The sequence below is a fragment of the Tribolium madens genome, unplaced genomic scaffold (genome assembly GCF_015345945.1).
Source record: "Tribolium madens isolate multiple individuals breed KSU strain unplaced genomic scaffold, Tmad_KSU_1.1 Scaffold_20;HRSCAF=117;Tcas5.2_LG4, whole genome shotgun sequence".
NCBI lineage: Eukaryota > Metazoa > Arthropoda > Insecta > Coleoptera > Tenebrionidae > Tribolium > Tribolium madens.
This window is the reverse complement of record NW_025400985.1, coordinates 7,692,137-7,713,127: the sequence shown is the minus strand read 5'-3', so window position 1 is coordinate 7,713,127 and position 20,991 is coordinate 7,692,137. Positions and strand designations below refer to the sequence as shown.

At 34.0% G+C, this 20,991-nt stretch overlaps 3 protein-coding genes across 3 annotated transcripts in view; 1 reads left to right on the top strand and 2 right to left on the bottom strand.

The window, feature by feature from the left end:
- Nucleotides 1-3,540: 3,540 nt before the first annotated feature.
- On the bottom strand, nt 3,541-7,857 carry LOC123005527 (putative ATP-dependent RNA helicase DHX57). The gene is made up of 7 exons (XM_044399321.1): nt 7,691-7,857; nt 7,522-7,636; nt 7,297-7,472; nt 5,323-7,245; nt 4,318-5,209; nt 3,840-4,247; nt 3,541-3,791 (listed from the first exon to the last, which is right to left on the bottom strand). The coding sequence occupies exons 1-7, from the start codon at nt 7,756-7,758 to the stop codon at nt 3,648-3,650; spliced, it is 3,726 nt and encodes a 1,241-aa protein (XP_044255256.1). The 5' UTR covers nt 7,759-7,857; the 3' UTR covers nt 3,541-3,647.
- A 3,273-nt stretch (nt 7,858-11,130) lies between these two features.
- On the top strand, nt 11,131-16,250 carry LOC123004968 (open rectifier potassium channel protein 1). The gene is made up of 4 exons (XM_044398534.1): nt 11,131-11,474; nt 11,522-11,968; nt 12,024-12,246; nt 14,858-16,250. Exons 2-4 carry the CDS (start codon nt 11,522-11,524, stop codon nt 16,156-16,158), a joined length of 1,971 nt encoding a protein of 656 aa, XP_044254469.1. The 5' UTR covers nt 11,131-11,474; the 3' UTR covers nt 16,159-16,250.
- A 1,205-nt stretch (nt 16,251-17,455) lies between these two features.
- LOC123004643 (inositol-trisphosphate 3-kinase A) overlaps nt 17,456-20,991 on the bottom strand; it is a 30,421-nt gene continuing 26,885 nt past the window's right edge. Inside the window, exons 4-7 of the mRNA XM_044397994.1 lie at nt 18,777-18,953; nt 18,271-18,726; nt 18,119-18,190; nt 17,456-18,069 (exon numbers count right to left, since the gene is read on the bottom strand). Of these exons, the coding sequence (XP_044253929.1) occupies nt 17,797-18,069; nt 18,119-18,190; nt 18,271-18,726; nt 18,777-18,953 (978 nt within the window). The 3' untranslated portion in view covers nt 17,456-17,796. The remainder of the gene's footprint in view (nt 18,070-18,118; nt 18,191-18,270; nt 18,727-18,776; nt 18,954-20,991) is intronic.

Here is a 20,991-nt window from a genome sequence, read left to right as displayed (position 1 = left end):
AAGTAACATTATTGTCAAAAAAATAAAACCGCCAATGTGATGGGATTTAAAAGGCAGAGAAAAAATTATTATAAGTTTAACATCAAAAGAAAAATGAACTTTTCTTTCTAATGAGTTAGAATAATAAAGTTTTAATTACATATTTCCTCGTTTTAGGTAAAGTAAAAAATGTTTTCCCTTTGCAGTTTTGGCGTAAAATCTAAGATAATTTTTTTCTTCTTCTTGTAAATCCAATCCGGGGACATACTGTATAGTGAGCGACGAAATTATAGAATAATCTTATTAAAACTGAAAATATTTTGTTTTAGCAAAAATGTTCGAACAGGTGAATTTTCTTTTCAAAAAATACACAATTCTCAACTTGATTTAAGAGTTTCCAATTTTTGATTTGTTGATTTTAAAACTTCCGTTTTTCGTTATCTAATATTTAATAGTTTGGTGTTGTAACTTTAGCAATAATAAGATCTTAAAAATCAAAAAGTGTAAAACCTTAAATCAAGTGGAGAATTTTTCTTAAGTTGACCTTTTCGAGAATTTTTGACAAAACAAAATTACTTCAGATTTAATAAGATTATTCTATAGTTTCGCCGCTCAGTGTATATTCTTATTAATATTAACCCGGCGCATCCACCATTTTTGCTACCGAAACAAAATATATAAATATTGATTTTTTCAACACTTATTTATTAAGAGTTTCATTAATGTTAGACAGAATCAATTTAAATATATTTTCACAATTGTATATCTATAGAATTTTTTAGAATATACAAATAAATGTACAAATTCTTTGCAGTTGCGCTACTTTACGTGCTTTAATGTCAAGTTTTTTTGTTTGGAGAAGAACCAATTTGCTTAATAAATAATTTAAAAAATAAGTATTTTGTCTACATTCTTCTAAAAGTTTGCAAGTTGGAATATACAGGGTTGTCCTACATAAGACTTTCTAATATCTTTGTTATTTGCCAATGGATATTTATGCAATTTAAAATGTAAGCAACTTAAAAGGTGGAAATTTAATTAGTATCAATAAAATTAGCTTATGAAAAGAATATAATTTTAACACATTTTCTCAATTTAAAATTAAGCGAAACTATTATTATATTGTTCATCACTAAAAATTAGACCTTTGCACAAAAAAGAGACTGATGCCTATTATCACCAATGACCAATTTTAAGTTTTTAAAGTTAGAGAAACAATAAACACCTAATATCAACGTCATTGTAGCCTGACAGTCAGAGGGGTGATTAAAATTCTGTAATATCGTTCTTTTTTTTATAGCCACCCATGTTTTTGGATGCTTAGCCACTTTTTACACGATTTTATTCTTTTTTCTTGTAAGCGGGACCTTTTTTAAGGACAGATTTTTGCTCATGGCATTTTTTATTGGCGATTAACAATATAATATAAATTTTAAATAATTTATCATTTTAAAAGGCATGTTAAAATTACATTTTAAGAATTAGGGTTGTTTTACTAATGAAATATTAATCTCTACCTACTAAATACTCTATATTTTAAATTTTGTTAGAATTCGTTGGCAAATAATAGAGATATTAGATCCGAAAGTCTTAGGTGAGACACCTTGTATAGCTTTGACCAAATGTTTAAATAAAAATAAAATATCAGGTTTATTTAATTTCTGAGAAAATCGTAAAAGCAAAGACAAGAAAAAATCTATACAAACTTTAATACAAATTTTCACTTTTACAGTAAATGCCTAAATGCATTTTTTGACATTACGAGTTCAAAAAGTAATTTTTAATAAAACCGATTTAACTCAAAGATATCCTAGTTTAAGGTTTTATTTAAAAACGTTTATTTCACATGCAAACACCTAATTGACTGGCCCAAGAAAACGCTTTAATAGAAGCAAATTGCTGAACAATTCGTTGAAAAAACATTAACATTTTCCACGTGTCTGTCTACGTGATAAGTGGTGTATGTGTAAGCATTGATGTTTCGGTATCACCGGTTCTTAGAGTCGACAAAGTCCTTTGTAATCCTGCTGGATAAGCGAGCAGTTTGCAGCATGTCGGGATCCGGCGAGAGATAAGCACGAGGTCGTCTCTTGATTATTTTTTCGCTCTAATTTAGCACTTACTATGAAATAATTGTGTTTTTCTTTCTTATTTTTCCCGAGCGAGAGTTTGATGGGTCTAGGATTACCGAACACTTGTCGCTTCTCAGGCACGAATGTTCCTTTCAACGTGTCTTTTGTTTACGTTTATTGACTTGTTGGGAAAAAAGTATTCGAATTGTGAGAGGCGCGTTGGCGGAATATCGTTAATTAAGTCTCACGTCAAGCGAAAAATTGGAATTATAAGGCGATTGGAGCATCGACGATTCGCTATGGGATTTCAGATGCGGCGAAGAAACTTTAATTAAAACATCATCGTTGAGGAACTTATCACAGAGAGGCGATGAGGCAGATCATATCGCGGCGACATAGGGATAAAGGGGGTGAAAAGAAGTAAATTAAAAATTCTATTTTACAATACAAAATGGCAGTTTGTATCCCTAATTAATTTAATATTTGGATTTTCTTAGTGTTTTTTAAAGCGTGTGTGAAAAACTGATAATTGAATCGTCTTGGACCGATGCCTGTCTCGTCGTAATTGCAGGTGATAAAGAATATGGATCGTGAAAAGAGCGTTAATTACTCTAATTTGCTCGAAACGAATTTACATTGGAAAATTAACGAGATCCGTTCTCAGTTTAATATTATAAATTGCCCCCGAATATATCATTCGAGTCGGCTAATTGCGCGATATTGTCACTAATTAGAAGAGGCAAGACTGCCGAAATCGAAAGGATCCAATAACGTTCGGTCTTCGTAAGGCTTCTTTAATTTTAAAACGTAAAAAGGAAACCGTATCAGTTTTCACGCTTGCGAGAAAATCGCAAAGGCGCCGATTAGCCACCCGAAAATATTTTTTAAATCCCCACGTCGCACGTTATTAACCCGGAGAAGAGAAAAAGAAAAACAGACATTTTCAGTGCTAGGCTTTGAATTAAGCGACCCGCTCTAAAACATTCCCACTCGCATAAAAGTAAAGATAAAGGTGTATACTTTCATAACTCGGCAAATTTTTCCTCAAAACTCTCATGATTTTCTCATATTATTTTTTTATGGACCACTTCAGCAGACACGCGATTATTTTTACGGAATAAAAACGCATTTAACGGAAGACAATTCAAAAAGGAAAATATCAAGTGAAACATAAAAAATAAAGATAGAAAACAATAAGATTTTTTATTTTGCATTTGACCTAGCTCTTATCGTGAGTTAAACATAAATTACGTAATTACACAAATTCGATTTTTAAGTGTATGTAATATCTGTTTCTAGTTGTCGCAAAATTTTTATGTCTCAAATAAAATCAATAATTTTTTCAAAATTTATAGTACCCGTTAGCATCAAATTTTCGGCCCGTCGCGTCGCATCCACCATTTTTAACACAAACAAAAGAAGATTTATTTTGTTTTCACAATTTTCTACCATTATTATTGTAGGTCCACTTTCGCAAAATAAAAATGCGTTTAACAAAATAAAATTTTATTTCCTCTTCAACACAACAATAATAAAAACTGATAATACACTTGCAAGTCAAAAATGGGCTTTACAAAATGTGACAAAAAATCAATCCTATTTCAAGTTGATTAAGTTCAAAATCGTCGTAATAATCCTTTCTCCTTTATCGTGATGCCAGATATTTAGTAACGGATCTTTGATTTTCTCTTCCAGCAACATGAACAACTCGCTTCGCAACATCTTAATCATTTCTGCGATCTGTAAACCACATTACTACCAACCCAAACAACTAAAAAACTCACCAACCTTGTGTTCCTCCACTTGGAACATAATCCAACCTCGCTCTAATGAAATAAACGTAGCACCGTTATTTACACTGATATCAAGATCAAAACCCGAGAAGAGCACAAGGGAAATGACAGGAATCACGGTACAATCCCTGAAATACACTTTACTGGTTTTAACCTTCTCCTGATAAACAAGATAAGGACTTGGAAAATTCTTCGCCGAAAAATTCACTGATGAGGGGTGGAGAAAAACAGTTTCTTTAACGGTCTGGAATTGGAAATCTTTCGCTTCGTTGTCTTTGGGAATGGCCCCACCGGCGGTCTTTACAAACGATTTGGGCGGAGTTAAGACTTTTATCACGTTCGGGTAAAGGGCCGCACATAAAATTGCCGCTAGGACATTGAAATTTTCACCGTTCCTGTTAAACTATACAAGAATTAAGTGAGAACAACTTGAGGGCGTGACTTAACTTAAGACACGCCCTTTAATGTTTTACCTCGTTTCCGGTGATTGCTAACACATCATCGTCTCCTGAGCGTCTTTTTCCGTTTAAATTCGCAGCAATGAAACCAATATCGACCAAATACTCTAAAAATTGGTGTTTAATATCAGCGATTGTTACAAGAGTCTTCTGTGAAAGAAAATTCTCGTTTGCAAAATTTCTCCCAGCTAGACTACTCTTCTTGTACACACTTTGCCACTTTTTGTAAGCCATCAGAACCGTAATGTGGTCACTATACCCCACAGCAAATTTTTTCTTCTTCTCATTTGCCTCGTCTCTTTTACGAAACGGAGTCACGAATGGACTTTTATTACTCAAACACGCCGCCATAGTTAAAGCCGAGTCCACGCAGGAAAATATAGCTCCGTATAGTAACAATTTCCCAATTCTCACATCCACAGGCAAGGCGGCTAAGTGGTGCCCCAGCGGAGTCAATTGTTTCTCAGTGTCTAAAGCTCCAACATCTTGCAGACGAACAATCGCTGTCTCCACGTGTTCTTTCAAAGGCGGCTCAATTAAACCATCGATGACGTCACAAACGTCACAATCTTCAAAATTTTGCAAGATTTTAATGTTAAGGATGAGTTGTTCAAGGGGAATTCTGTGAATTTCAGGGATAGGTTGAGCGAGCATCTGGTGGCGAAATCGGTTACTAGTGTAGAGGTGAAAACAAACGCCGGCCATCACACGGCCTGCTCGACCCTTGCGTTGCAGTGCATTAGCGCGGGTCACCCACACAGTCTCGAGACTCTCCATATTTCGGTTCGGGTCAAAGTGTTTTTCACGCATTCGACCCGAATCGATCACAAAGACACAGTCGTCGATGGTGACCGAAGTCTCGGCGATGTTGGTCGACAATATGATTTTGCGGAGGTTTTTGGGCTTCCTAAAGTTGAAAAAAAATAAATTAAAACAGAGCAAACTAGCCATAAGAAATATAAGTAACAACAATGACGTTTTGCAAAAAATATATCAAAATTTGTTAGGGAATCCACTTACATAAAAATCATGGCTTGCTCCTCACTACTAAGCGACGAATGCAGCGGCAAAACTAAATATTTCTGACTCCGGGTCCCAAACTCCGGATGCACAGCCAACTGATCATACAAGTTCGTAATTTCGGCAATTCCGGGCAAAAACACCAAAATGGTCCCCTTTCTCGGATAATTGTGTTCTCCGGAAACGATCCACATCAAAATCGTCTCGATCAATTCATTATTGACAACTTCCGGATCCATCAGAAGTAAATTTTTACAAGTCCGAAAACTGCACTCTTTGTACCGACACAACAATTGCGCAAATTTCAAATTCTCGTCTCGGAGATTATCATTGGGAGTCATATGCCGACCAGCGTTCAACAATCTTAGCTCGTTTTCGATAAATTCGGCGTCTTTTATTTTCCTGGCATACTCTGAACCGTCCTCGAGAACGTAACCGGTTTTTTCGAAAATTGTTTCAAGGAAATACTGTTCGACAGGGAATGTCCGACCCGGAATTGTCAAAATTGGGACTTCCCCGAAATAGTCCGAAAACAATTGAGCGTTGAGGGTGGCACTCATGAGGATGATTTTCAAGTCGGGTCGAAAAGGTAATATCTGTTTAAGGATTAGTAACAGAAAGTCGCTTTGTTCGGACCTTTCGTGCACCTCGTCGACGATAATGTGAGTGACTTGAGGTAAAGTTGGTTCGCTTTCGAGTCGGCGGAGGAGAATTCCAGTTGTGCAAAAAGTAAGGCGAGTGTTAACCGAAACTTTAGATTCTAACCGAATTTGATAACCGACAGTGTTGCCAATTTTTGCCACCCGCTCCTCGGCTACTCTTTCAGCGACACTAATGGCCGAAATACGGCGCGGTTGGGTGCAAACAATCTCGACGTGTTTTCTATCATTTGGGTAATTTACCAACCAATCGTCGAGTATGTATTGAGGGACTTGGGTACTTTTCCCACACCCAGTCTCTCCACTAATGACCACGATTTGAGACTGTTGAATGGTATTCAAAATATCATTCATGAGCCCCCAAGCGGGCAACTTTTTCCGATATTGCAGCATGTCCAAATATTTTTTATCCTTGACTAGAGACTTAAATTTGGCGACAATTTTTTCATCAACTTCCCGAATTTCTTCCGGAGTTAAAGTTTTTTGGTTATCACGATTGGTTATACCTTTAATGTAATGACTGGGACGTTTCTTTTTTGGAACACTTTCTTTTTTGTCGCGAAACAAAGGCACATTAGGAGCTATAAAATCGATTTCCGTTGTCTCAACATAACTTTTCATTTCTTCCTCATTTACTAGCAGTTCTGTTATTGTGTACACCGATGGAATACCATCCTCGGCCAAAATTTTAGCCTCCTCGTACAGTCTTTTACAAATATGCAAATTCATCAACGGTGGCAAGACTGCATTAGTTTTCAGGAGAATTAAAGGGGGTTCATACGGATATTTCGTGTTAAAGGGAAAACGTACCTCTAATTCAAAAATAAAATCAGTCAAATGGGCATTAGGATCCTTTTCTATCACTTCTTTTTCGTGCAAAAAGCGACACCTGTCGCCCCATTTACAATTTCCTGCTATAAAGTTTCGACATTTTTCTTTTTTCTTGGCTGTATTTTGTACGGTTTTTGTCGTTTTTTTCGCACTGTTTTTATTGTGAAATATTTTAATTAAATAATCAAGTTTTAGAGTGAGAATCCAAACCATGTTTTGCACTTTTTCTTGAAAAGTTTTGTCATAAATTGATTCCAAAGAGCTCTTTTCGTCCGTTCTCTGTTCTAATAATTCGTTTTCAGATAAGTCAATATCCGCAATTTTGAGTTCACCTGAATTAAAATATTTATTGTAAAGGACATAGAGAGCATCCTCAACATTGCCTTCACAATATTTCAATGCCTCAATACAGTGATTTTGATGGAAGCCATAACTATGAAGAAATAAATAAATACTTTTTTCACTTTGTCGTAGTTTTATTCACCTTTCTAATCGCATCAGAGCGAACTGTTTAAGCCGGCCTTCTTCATAGGTCTCATCCTCTATTTTTGAAAAATCGCAAGCCCCCTTAATTATCAAGTTGCTCTGGCCCAGCCAATACTTTTTGCCTAAATTAGCCTTAACATCCTTATAATCAGAGGCATTTTTCAGAACGAAATCCTAAAAAATCATTGACATAACCTAACATTTAGCAAGTTTTGCAACCAACCGGTCCGTGAATAAACTTTAAAGTTTCCATAATTTCTTCCTGCATTTCCTCGTTGAAGTGAAGAAATTGAAGTTGTTCCTTGACCACATTTTTCTTAGGGGCTTTGGAAACATTACTTGAAATTGCACAATGTTATTTAAGATTGAGGTTAAATCACTCCTTTACTCACCCAATTTTAACATTCGGAATGTCTTTGAGGAAAAAATCCGATTTGCTGATAGCGTCCTCACCCGACATGCCTACAATTTTGCAAAAAAACTATTATTTAATTAAAATATTCCAACAATGATGAGAATTAAAATAGATGAATGTTGGCAATAGTGACGCCACCGTGTGGCAAGTCCCCAACTACGAGTACAGTTATTTGCAAATGATTGTGGACAATACGCCACCTAGTGAGTCAAATTTGCGCAACTCAGGTGTGATAATTCGTAATAGCCAATCAAATTGAGGTCATTGCGGATGAATAAAAGCAAACAATAAATGATTAGCAAGTGGGTAATAAGTACAACAGACAAATTATTTATTAGGAAAACAAAAGTCGTGTCGTAAACAGTTCAATTATCATATTAGTATAGGTTCTCACGTGCTCGGCCTCTTTGTGTTTTTTTTTTTTCTAAAAACTGATTTTTATCGGTTTTTAAAGCACGAGCCGTTTCAAGATACAACTGTTTAGAATTGAGATTATCTTAAGAGGAGCTTGTCGTTACAAAAATCACGACTACCTATTGTAATCAATTAATCAATCACGTCAATGCGTTATGTTTTTGTAATCCTTAATAAGTTTATTAGATCAATATTTGAGCTACTGGAAAAATATTTGAAGAATCTGATTGCAATGTGTAACTGTGAAATTCCTTCAAGAACAACTACTATTCTTTGAAACTGTCGCACAAAAGTATCAATTCTACAACTCGCAAGCCTTAGACATCTCGAGACAAAAACAAAATGTGTTTGTAAATTGTTTATCTTTTGTTGTGACTGCAACATCTGAAAACAATAAACAAAAAAATTCACACTACTTAAAATTTTACGTCGAGTTGTTTCAAGTACATAAATACTTCCTATTTAAAGCAGCATTTAGGCTGTCAATGACTTTTACTAATCATGTCTCTGCGTGAATCCTCGTTGCTGGTATAGAAACACCACTCTAAGAGTGGACCTACTTTTGATGATTTATAAGATAAAAATCTGATCGAAGATTAGTTCAACATGAGATGCACACTTTTCATTAATGATTTATTATATTTACTGCGACTTTTGGTAGCTCGAGAAAGTTCATGTGACTTGTGATTGAATATATTACTGTATTAGCTTAAATTAACGATTAGGAAAATATTTAGACTCATAAAAACATGTTTTGCCTACTAAAACATTAAAATGCACTGTGAAATGTAAAAAAATATAAATCTAAACAACAGACAATGAACAATAAATATTTTAGAATTAAATAAAAACCAAAAAGGTATTTTTCTATTTCGGTGTCACAATGAGCATTTTGTGCAACTGTTTTCAGTTACACAATAGTATATTAAAAAACAAGTTTACAAACACTCTCATTGTGATACGAGTAGTTTATGACACTGTTTTTTGGGGACATTTTATGCAATTCTTTGACTAAAGAAGATGACTATCTTGACTGTCGTTTTTCAGTAAGAAATTGTTATAGATCAAACGTATTTCACCGAAACTAATGCAATTTAAGCTATTTTCAAGCAATTTGTGTACTTCATACGTGAAATGTCTTGTCACTAACTACGTGTATAACAATGTTTTTTAATATACTATTGTTTCTTAAAAATATGAAATGTAAAAAAAAATTTCAGAAAATCAATAATAACATTAATTTAAGAAGTTGCTAAAAAATATTATACGTAACACAATTGAAATACATAATTCAAATCCTTTTTCTAATAACTTTTTTAATTTATCTGCTACTAAGGTGCACAAAGACAATTACAAATTTTACCAAAAATTCTGAGAGATTTATTCAACTTGCTAGAAATATCCAAAATATTGAAAGACAAGAAGTACTTACGGCAAACATTAACTACCAAAACTTAATTATTATTATGTAACACTATTAGACAAGGATGTGCAATACCAAAATATATTAGACAAATAAAAAGAAAGAACACAGCAGGCCACCCAAAGTGTTGCTTACAATTTTTTACGTTACCTTCCACTGAAAATTACCGAGTTAAAAGTAATATTAGATATTTTTCTGTAAAATTATTTAATGCCCTCAGATACGTATACGTACTTAGATAAATTATCTATAATAATCTATATAATTATTACAAAGTCTATATTTCTCCATTTATTACAAAATTGTGTTGACTATTTAGATATCTAAAAAAATCAGTTTATACAATAAACTGTTTCATACATTTAGAAGACAATTTTCCTGCCTTGATGCATTCTCATCATCTATTTTAGATTGTTCAACATTAGGTCATTAATGACATTTTAACTATATGTAAATATGTATTTTCAATTTTTAATAATATTTGTTCCAGATGATTCAAATGGAAATAATATTTTTTATTTTGTCTTCTAAGAAATGCCAATTTCATGAATTGGCGCCTTTCTGTTCTGATATTATCTAATCTTTATAAATTATATAAGTCACTTATTCCGTCGTACCACGAACCGAGAATGCCACATTTGCTGCTCTTGTCCAGTTTTCGAAATTCTCTTAACTACATTTCCGTTTACAAAATATCACACAAACAATTCCGATTAAACCTTTGTATAGAATTTATGGTTCGACTATTATTTTATTATAAACATAAACACAGATAAATTTTACATGATTTTAAATGGATTTCAATTGACAAGCATCTCACAATATTACAATAAAATTGATAAGTAAGTCTAAAAATCGAAAAGGTTTTGCGCTTCTAGGATGATTGTTGATTTATTCAAAAAATGTGAGTGTGTATTTCCTTGACCTGCGACAATTTGGTGCCACATAAACACGTCGAAAATTCCACTTACAATAGCTCAGAAAAATGATCTCGCGATTCAAACGCGAAAAAGATTAATTGGACCCGGAAAAAAACGCGGCCTGAATAATTCGGTGCGAATAAATAAGTAAATTTGTCGCTTATTACCAGTCCACCTTCGACGCTAACTGATTGAAACAATATAAAAATCGAGTGTTTGATGACGATGATGCGTTTTCCAGATTTTCTTTGACTATATTTGTTGGTATTTCGCAAGCCTCGGCGGCCTCTGTTAATGCATTGATACCAAGGCCCTTTTTGAGGAGAAAAGTTCATTTGGAACAATACGATTTATCTAATCGTTAAGTAACGGTGACGCGGAGTGGAATATTTGACCGAAGTGTTAATTTATTTGATAGATTTTGCAATGCAATTAATCCACAAAATTCCTTATTTCGATCGCAAGGTGAGGAGAAAATGTCGAAACGATCGCGTAATCGATGTCTCATCCCCGAGAAACGAAGCTATTACTTAGCGCACAATTTGCGAAAAATGACATTCATTAGAGGTCCATCGCGAAAAACTTGCGTCAATAATATTTTTTTTTGGAAAGATTTAAATCAAATTTGTTTAAAATTTACACAAAAGGTAACAAACCGTTTCAAACCGAAAATCGGATTTTCGTCTTTTCTCGCACTTAATCTTCAAGTGTCCCCCTCCTCGTCGTGATCATATCGCACTTATGACTTAGACAAGGACGTGAATAAATTCAAAAACGTCACACTTGAATCAAGAAATCAGTTCGACGGTACCATCAGTAGGTAGTGCAATAGTCAAAAAAGCATGAAGGATAATAGAGTCAACCGCGCCTCAAAACTCGCCCTTCATTGTCATCAGAGTTCGATTGACCTGTGACAATTCGGAAGTTCCTCATTACAAGAAGTGGATAATCACTTAGAAACGCTTCAATTGAGATTAATCCCCTTTATGTGATTTGCATCGAAGGTGAGCAAAATAAAACGGCCAAAATGTAGTTTCATCCATTCTCGTAGATGATGTCCAAGAAAGAATGGTTTGTGGTTTTGTGCATTTTTATTTTTTATTTGATGATGGGGGCTGCCTTCTTCCAATGGAAGGAATCCGAAAAAGAGCAAGAACGACTTCAAAACAAAGACTGTCTAAGAAAGAAGGTCGATAAATTCGTGGCCCAAATTTTCGACAAATCGGCCTCACTGCCTAATGAAAAAGAATTTTTCCAAGCTTTAACTGATTATTGCGGCAAGCCGATAAAGCGAGGGATGACTGAAATCCGGGAAGACAACAAATGGGATTTTTACCATTCGTTGTTTTTTGTTATCACGGTCGTGAGTACTATTGGCTACGGCAATTTATCCCCAACTACCACTCTGACACGCATCGTCATGATTTTTTATGGCTTGATCGGAATACCCTTAAATGGTATAGTGATGGTGACTCTAGGCAATTATTTCGGAAGATCAGTAAGTCAATACCAATCATACATTATTTATAGTCCCACTTATTACAAATTCTTAGTTTACGAAACTGTATCAACGATGGAAAAACAAAAGTAACGAGAATGATTTAACCCGATTGGGGCTTATAAGTCAGGTTATTTTGTATTTGGTGCCAGGATTCTTGTTTTTTATTTTTATACCGGCTGGACTGATGGTACTTTTCGAGAATTGGGACTACGACGTTGCCGTTTATTACGCTTTTGTCACCTTAACCACGATCGGGTTTGGTGATTATGTTGCAGGTATTGATTTTTTATCAAAAATTGAGTTGCAAAAGATAGATATCACAGATTTTTAGAATTCGGTAAAATCAAAAAAATGTCGAAACTCATAATAAAACAAGCATTTGCATTGAAGCAACAAAATTATAAAAAATACATTTGCCGACACACAGCTGTGTAAAAACAACATACATATTTTTTTTAAATATGTATTTAAAAATACTAATTTAGCAAAAATATACCTACTTCATATATTTTTTCAAAATATTAATCCTTTTTATTACAACTGCAATAAAAAAAAACATGTGTCAAAATGTATACTCGTATTAATGATACCTAGTATTATTTTTATCTAGCCTTCAAAACTTGATTATTCTGAATTCTAAAAATCTAAGGCATCCGCATTTTCTTCTAGTGTCAAATACTGCAAGAATAGTATATACATTCCACAAAATATACCGCAAACAAATAATGCAACAAGTGAGATATGTTGTATTGTAATTATACCTAATTAAGAATTAATTATGATATTTAAAAAAAAACTCAATAATTTAACATAATACAGGGTGTTTACGGTATTGGAGTTGAAAATTGACCTTGTAATTGAAGAGTATGTATAGAAATACGAGAAAAAAACAGTTGTGCCTAATATTGGTGCACGGTTTGAGGGTCAATTATTTCCTTGTTCAGATAAAATTGTATTGTTGCAACAAATAAAAAAATCGTATCCGTGACAATGAAAGAGAAGAGTCACTTCATATTTTTGTCACTGTTATCATTTGATTTTCTTTTGCTTTAGTTTTTATCAAAATTCGAAGATTTTCTGTTTAATCTCTTCCATCGAAAAGGTTTCCAATCGGTTTGATTCGTTTTTCTTAATTTTTTCCAGATTTTAAACATGGATGGCAAAAAACATTTAAATAATAAATTGGTTGTCGTGATTATAATTTATGGTGAAACACCAGGTACTGATACTAATGGCCATTGTTGCAGCCGAAGCAGCAGTTCTCAAACCAATAATCTAAAATGAATTATTTCCTTTCACAACGTGAATTTTTGTTTTTTATAGTGTATTAGTTTTCTTCTACTGTAAATATCATCTTATTTAAATTTCAACCTCAAGACCGTAAACACCCTGTATAGTTATTAGAGCTTGTTCCATATCTGGTGGCAAAATAACAGTGACAGGGAAGATACTTGGAATGTGGCCACTTGGTTGAGATAATGAAATACATGGGCGTCCATTCTTTTCCTAAAATTTTTTTAGCAGTCATTTTCCAAGAGTTTGCAATCGGGTGATCGCAAATGAAGATCACCCGATTAAGTAGGGAAAATCATTTAGATGTAATCATTAATGAACTTTATCATAACCGACGATAGCAGCGATGCAAGCGATTTTTGCTTTAGTGATTTTGAGGACGAGGATTGTTAGAAATAGCATTGTTAAAAATTATTTTCATGCGTTAACAAATTAATAATTTGTTCATCATTCTTCATCTTATCTACAAAGTGATCCACAATGACTGAATATGTTGGCAATCCTGACCCCAATTTTTAAAGCTTACCATTAGAATACGCTTTTGATTAAGAACAATTCAACAATCTTGTGGCGTTGTACGTCAAATATTTGTCAAGCAAAGCTTGTAGTGTTTCAAATTATTAACAAAAATACTTTCAAATCTGTTGCCAACAGACTCAGTCTTTCTGGATCACTTCGTACTTATGATAATTTTTCAAAGAATAATAGTAGTTTTGAAATACATTTTATCACGAAGCCTATGGACAATATACTTTTTTAATAGTAAACATGTTTAGTGTCAAAATTCGGTTATTTTTAACAACGTCAATCCGCCACCAGATTTGGAACAAGCTCTACTCTTCGTAAAACTATTGCAATACTCGTCTAAAATAAAGTTTATACGCAAACGTCACAAAAGTGAGCCTTTTATGACTAAATGACATAAGTAAAAGTTTTATCTTCCAAACATGGAGTAAATACTTTGTTTTTTCGCTTAAGAGTTTTTACTTTTACTATGACATTTACCAATTGTTTATTTCTTGTCTCTTTCGCTGCTTCGGTAATTTCTGTGGGGGTTGTAGATTATCAGCATTCGACATTTTGCACAACTATGTAACTCCACTAGTAATCCATTAAATCAATAAACACCTTCGAAAATCTTAACACTAATTTCGATACTAACGCGTGACGATTGTTATGATTTTAGTGCAAAGCATCCTATTATCTTGTTCATTTACTTGATAATTATAGATATAGTATTGTTCATTACTCTCGATCTGAATACGCTTGCGGATAAAATAGTATATGTTATTTGGAGTAAAAGTGAGTTTATGTGGCTCAGCTGAATTATTTGCCTCACTGCGTTTAGCAAAATAAACGTTCAGCTTCGCCATATTACTTTTACTCCGAACAACATAATATGCAATTTATTACAATTTAATGCAAATGTCTTATAAATATTTAAAATTTGAATACTTGGGTATAGACAACATATCTAATTACTTTTTAGAAAAAATGAAAAATAGATAGCAATGGTATTTCTGCAAATACTTTTACTTTAGTATTAGTAAAAACATTTCCACAAATTTTATACGACCCTACATTCTATTCCAGGTGTCGACCAACCCCACCAATTCTCTGATTACCACTGGTTCTACAAAATATTCCTATTGATTTGGGTTATCGGAGGCTTGGGTTATGTCGTTATGATCCTAGGTTTTATTACTCAGTTTTTCCAAAGCAAAAATGTAAAAAGAATCGAACAAATCATTAGTGAAAACATCAAAAAGACTCCAATACGTATCCGGCAAGAACTCCGATCCTTGCTTCAAGAATTCCTAATTTTGAAAGTGAAAAGAGGCAAAGCGTTCGACTACATCCCTCGCCGTATCAGCCGAACCTCAAGTTGTCCCGATTTGGATATTTACCGTAACATGAATTCACCTACAATGGTCCGAAAACGGGCTCTTTCCGAATGCCCAGGTTATTACAACCTCCAAACGTTCGAATCTCAGTCAGACCTGATGGACCGTATTGAGCAAGAACAACAAAATGATCTCCTCCTTAAAGTCGTGGACGCTCTTAGTAACATATCAGACCCTGAAGAAGGCACTTATGAAAATTTGCCAGACTCTGACATTCTCGCAAGTGAGAGATACGGAAGCAAATGGTCACTCAAAAGTCAAACACTCGCACTTCCAAAATCGCAACGTAGACGAGCAATTAGTGATATTAGGGTCCCATCGATGCACAAGGTTGAAGCCAGGCATGACATCTGGTCCGATAGAACGCGGACTTTTTCAGAACCGTCCTCAGAGACCGAAAACCGGTCCGAAAACCTCCTCACTCGTTTCAAAAACATATTCATGGGTCCGAAAGAGGATAAAAACGACGTGGAGCACGGTCGTCGCAGAGCTAGCATGTTTACGACAACCGAGGACCGGTATTTGAGACAGACAAACAGGGGGCGAGTTTCGGTTCTTTCCACCCAACAACAAGATGCCTTCCTTGAACAAACCTCAATTGCTGATTTCATTCGCGCCCTCTCGGCTATCACCGTCCCCGAATCAATGCTACCTCCAGGTGCCCCCAAGAGGAAACTCGGAACGGCCAGTTTGTCACCACCAAAGGGGCCTTCGCCACCTAGAGCCCGAAGACAAGCAATTAGGCCGAATCTCCAAACTCGGAGGACGTCCCTTATGCCTGACACTCACAATGTACAAAATGAAAGAAGGAGGTATTCGTTAAGGCCCGTTGAGGAGAATTTCTTAGCACCTCCTCCATACACTCCGAAACCTCCGGAAGAAGCTCGAAACACCCGGAAATTTTCAAGGCCCAATATTCCCGTTATCACCGTTAGTGGGGTTAGCCCTGTGCAACGCCAAGTCAATAAAAGAGATAATAAAAATGATTGAGAGTTGGCCTGTATCAGGTCGAGTGCTCAATTCTTTCTGTGATTATGTCTCAAGTGCATGTAGTTATTTGAATAAAGAAATATTTATTTTCATTATTAGTTATGCAAGGTTAATACGAGTCTGTGCTGATTGTTGCATATTTTGAACAAAAAATTGTACCGGGTGGACCAAACATCTAAAATTTTGAACTGAAAATCTAACTATCTTAAAACGTAACGCGTTTACTGAAGCCACAAAACGCAATTCAATTAGTTTTCAATAGAATTATTTGGTTTGCCACAAACAAACAATTTTATTTTTAATTCTTATTGAATAATACTAAAGAGAACTTGTACTTCACATAAACAATACAGTTATTTCTATGTACAACAAATTAAAATAAGTAATTACTTTCTTAAGTAACAGTTATCACAAAAAATGTGAAAACGCTAAATTCAAAAATTTATCTTATAATTAAATAAAAAAATTCAAAATACTTATTTTGTTGTTACCTAACAACTTCTGTGAAAAAAAAACAATGATCTATTGCACACCAGCTTCAATATCTTTGTTATTGTTATTCCTAAATATCGAGTGTGTCAAAAAAGGCCCGAAAAGCCCGTGACATGAGGGATACTGGCCATCAAACACAAAAACGATTTTATTTATATAAACGAGTACTGTGAGAACTTGCTTTTCAAAAAAAAAACTAATAAAGAAAAGCAACAGTACAGTCTAAGTACATGTTTTTATTTTAAAAAGCTAATAGGTGCACTTTGTAAAAAAATAATTAATTAATTTTAGGTGTTCTTCTTAAGCAAATTAATGTCGCACTATTTACTAGCAAACAAATTCATTTTTCAAAAGAAGTGTTTTTTATAATTTGCGAGAAATTGCTAAATTTTGACTAAATCATGAAATTGTAAAGTGGCAACGTAATTTAAATGTTGGATGCAATAAAAAATTATTTTTATTTTTAAAACAAATAAACTGTTGTAAATTCATATGCGAGCATACTTTTAAACTTTTAAATCGCCCGATATAAGATGTTTATTATATATTTTTGTGTTAATTAAAAAAATTATTTATACTATTCACCGTTTATTCCCCTGACGACAAGATTAGATAAGTGATCGATTGTTGATTGTTTTATTTTCAAAGATAAATTGACAGTCGGGTCGCCATTTTACTATGTTTGTGCATTGAAGGTTACTCATAATTGTTTATAATTTTTTTCCAATAATCTCACCTGATAACCTCGTTCCGGGAAATTGTTATTATTGTCAGTATTAGGTTTAGGGAAAAAACGCAAAAAACGTATTATAATAGAATATATTTCATGTAAGTATGAAAATAAATGATTGTGAAACGAATGAATAATTAATAATAATGCTAAGTCTTAACCTACTCGTGGGGTCACTTCCGAGACAGTTACTGTATTGTAGGTACATTGAAATCAGTACAAAAAACCGTCATCTCATTGCAAATGGTTACAATTTACGTTAAATGCAATACATTGTGGCAACAACTACGAAATTATATAAATTAAAAAATAAATAATACCATTTTTCATTTACAATGATAACCGTTAATTATTAACAAAACAAAAATTCTCGACTAGTTCAAGAATTGCTACGAAAAACTCCCATTTTGAGATCGTCAAGTTTCCTCCTTTTTATCGGCAATTTCCGGCGGATCCGGAAGTGTCAAAGGTGGCGATATGGCAACCGGTTGTTGTTCCAACATCGTCATGAATATCGAAATGAGATTATTGACACCAATTAGATAGCCGTCTTCGTGATTTCCCACTTTCCATTTAGAACTGTGCGAAATTTTCACATTTTCTGGCAATTTTATTGTCTTGGCAAAGTCAATTAGCCACACGTTGGCATTGTAACGATCATGCACGAAAAGTAACGAACTTCCGATGACCTAGGAAACACACATTTCGTATACACAACTTTTTGGAGTTGATTCTCACCTCATGATTGCTGAAAAACGCTGATGTCTCAAGAGTAGCTTTTATTGCTTTCAACCGCTGGATGTATTTAGGCTGAAAAATAAAGAAATCAACTCAAAAATCCGATTCCTTTATATTTTGTAATAAAAATGTTTGTGTTTTAAATCACTTACCACTGCGTGTGGAAATCCTTCCGTAAAGTCCTGAAAAGCCTTCATGATTTGTTCTTTCGACTTTGTCGTTTTAAAATCCTTGCTCGAGGTACCATCCCCTTTCCGTATTCCTTCTATCCGAAATCCCAACGTTGCTGTTGACGAGATTGTCTCCCTCCAAACCATATATCTGGGTTTTGTCACCCCTTTCAGTTTGTGTTCCTCCTCCGTGGGAGCATTCGCGTCAATTTGACACATTTTCTCGTACATATCTTTTCGCAATTTCGGTTTTTCTTTAGCTTTGGCTAATTCTTCTTCGAGGTACGTCCGTACCCCAATTTTACAGTCCATAACGCAGGGGGAAACAAAATCCCCCAAAAGGTCTTGCAGTTGGATATAGGAACACTCCCCATCATCACTTGCAACTAAACCTTTATATTCAGGAACGTATGGCCTTAAGACATCTTTCATTAAAACCTGAAAGTTCATTTTTAGTGGCTAGAAAGATAAAATATTTGTGAAACTACTTTGAAACATTTCTCCTCTTTGACGCAAAGCTTTTTCAAAATTGTTCCTTGGTCCGGCCCTGCTTTGAAATTACCCTGATGACCCGCAAGTTGAACCCATGGGTATCTTTGTTTTTTGTACGTTTGAAAAAATGGCGTCCATTGGACGATATTTCGTAGTTTCCTCCAACCAGAAGGCTGCAAAACAATAATTACAATTAATTGATTTATAAGTACGTAAGAACAACTTTTTTGTGCCATGAAGACGACATATTTACTAATTAATAAACACATTATTAATATACCGCAAATTAATCGAAAACTTGACGTCAAAACTTATCAAATCAAGTTCCGGCACCCGGAAAACCGCTGCGATTACAGCTTTGCAGTTTTTGGCACAAGGTGGAGCTCTTAGTTCAAGTGCCAAAAAATACCACGCTTCCACGCTATATAATAAAGTATACTGAATAAAATAGACTTGTTTCATGTCTTCTATCTAATTTGGTATTTCAAATGGCTCAAATTAAAGAAATTTTAATAATTTTGAAAAAACTGAAAAATATTGGTAAGATCCAGAAGATTTGTCGGAATCGGAAAAAATAGATAACCTCCGCTACGCAACTCCGCACGTGGTTTTCGCCCGAGTTGCACACAATGTTTTGTCATGTGATGAGTAACCGTGACAGGTAAACAAACACCCGTATCAGCATTTCGAGTAAGCGATATTTTGTTGACGTCACTGGCGGTTTTGTGCAAGGTAGAAATATTCCCTTGAAAATGACCCGAAAAAAATTCCAACAAGTGACGCAAATTTGCCCGCAGCCAGCCGATTTTTCGATTTATTTGGGGTTTACGACCGTGAAGAATGCATTCGTCTGCGATGGTTTGTTTCAATGCGTTCGTTGCTTTTTTCAAATAGACGTGCGTCATTGCTATTGTGTCTGGCACGACGGATTAGAAATGTGAAAGAAGCACGCTATGACGTCAGACGAAGAGAAATTAGATTATTAGAGATTGGATACCGAAAGGTAATCGAGAGATTTGGTTTAAGATTGTCGAGGAGATGAAACGGTGCGATTTGTTGTTGTTTTGATAAAATGACAATGACCGGCAAAAACACTTAATTGTGCGTCTGTTAGCGAGAATTACCTATTAAATGCAACGAAATTATACAGGGTGCGCCACAACTCGTGCCCTAGAGAAAGGTAAGATACCAGGAACATGGAAAAAATTTTGAAAAATATCTATCTATAAAAATTTAGAAATTATGAGTGTTTAAATTTTGCACTTGGACTATTTATTTCTGTTGAAAAAATAATTTTCCAAGTTATTTCCCACAGGCTATTAGAAGAGGAAACAAGGAAGTTGTATCCTAAATTGTAACTCTATTTAATGTTACTTGTGGCTTTTATTGGCAATTTTTTTTTTAGTTTTACTAAATAAATATAAATAAAACATATACAACACCATCAGTATCATTAAATAGATATAAAAAAATATCAAATGTCAAAAAATAAATGGCAAAATTTTTCGACAAATAGAATTTTTTAAATATTTTTTCCATGTTCCTGGTATCTTATCTTACTTAAAATTTTTCTCTGGGGCGCGAGTTCTGACACATCCTGTATTCTCCCTACTCAGAATTAAATTTACGAATTATGATCACATTCACATTGGTACTAACTATAAATAATTGAGCATAACCAAACAAAAATTATGCTGTTATACCTATACTGCAAAATTAACTAATTTTACAATTAGGTATACAAATTAATTATTAATGAATCAGAAAAAATATCAAAACAAATAGTGGGTTGTTAGAGAGAATTTCGGTTGTTTCTTTCTTGGGATGTATTAACTTTTTGGTTTATTTTTACTAATTACAATCCTTATACATAACTGAATAATTATATATTATAAACAGCAAAATAAAAATTTTGGCTTTGCTAAAATTATAAATCCAAAAAGACCAACTGAGGTAATGATTTAAACAAATTAAAATAAGATATTTATTTTAAGACAAGAAGTGTCTTTGGAGTTTACTCTATAAAATTATATACTATTAATTTGTTTGCTAATTATATTTTCACTCGTTAATTACTGATGTAAATCCTTCGGTAAATCCTAATGATTAATGAATAATTTATACTTAATAATACAAAACAATTGATCATAAAATAAATAGGTACCAATTAATTAGGATTTCCACTTATTTAACAAAAATTAAAAACTAGAA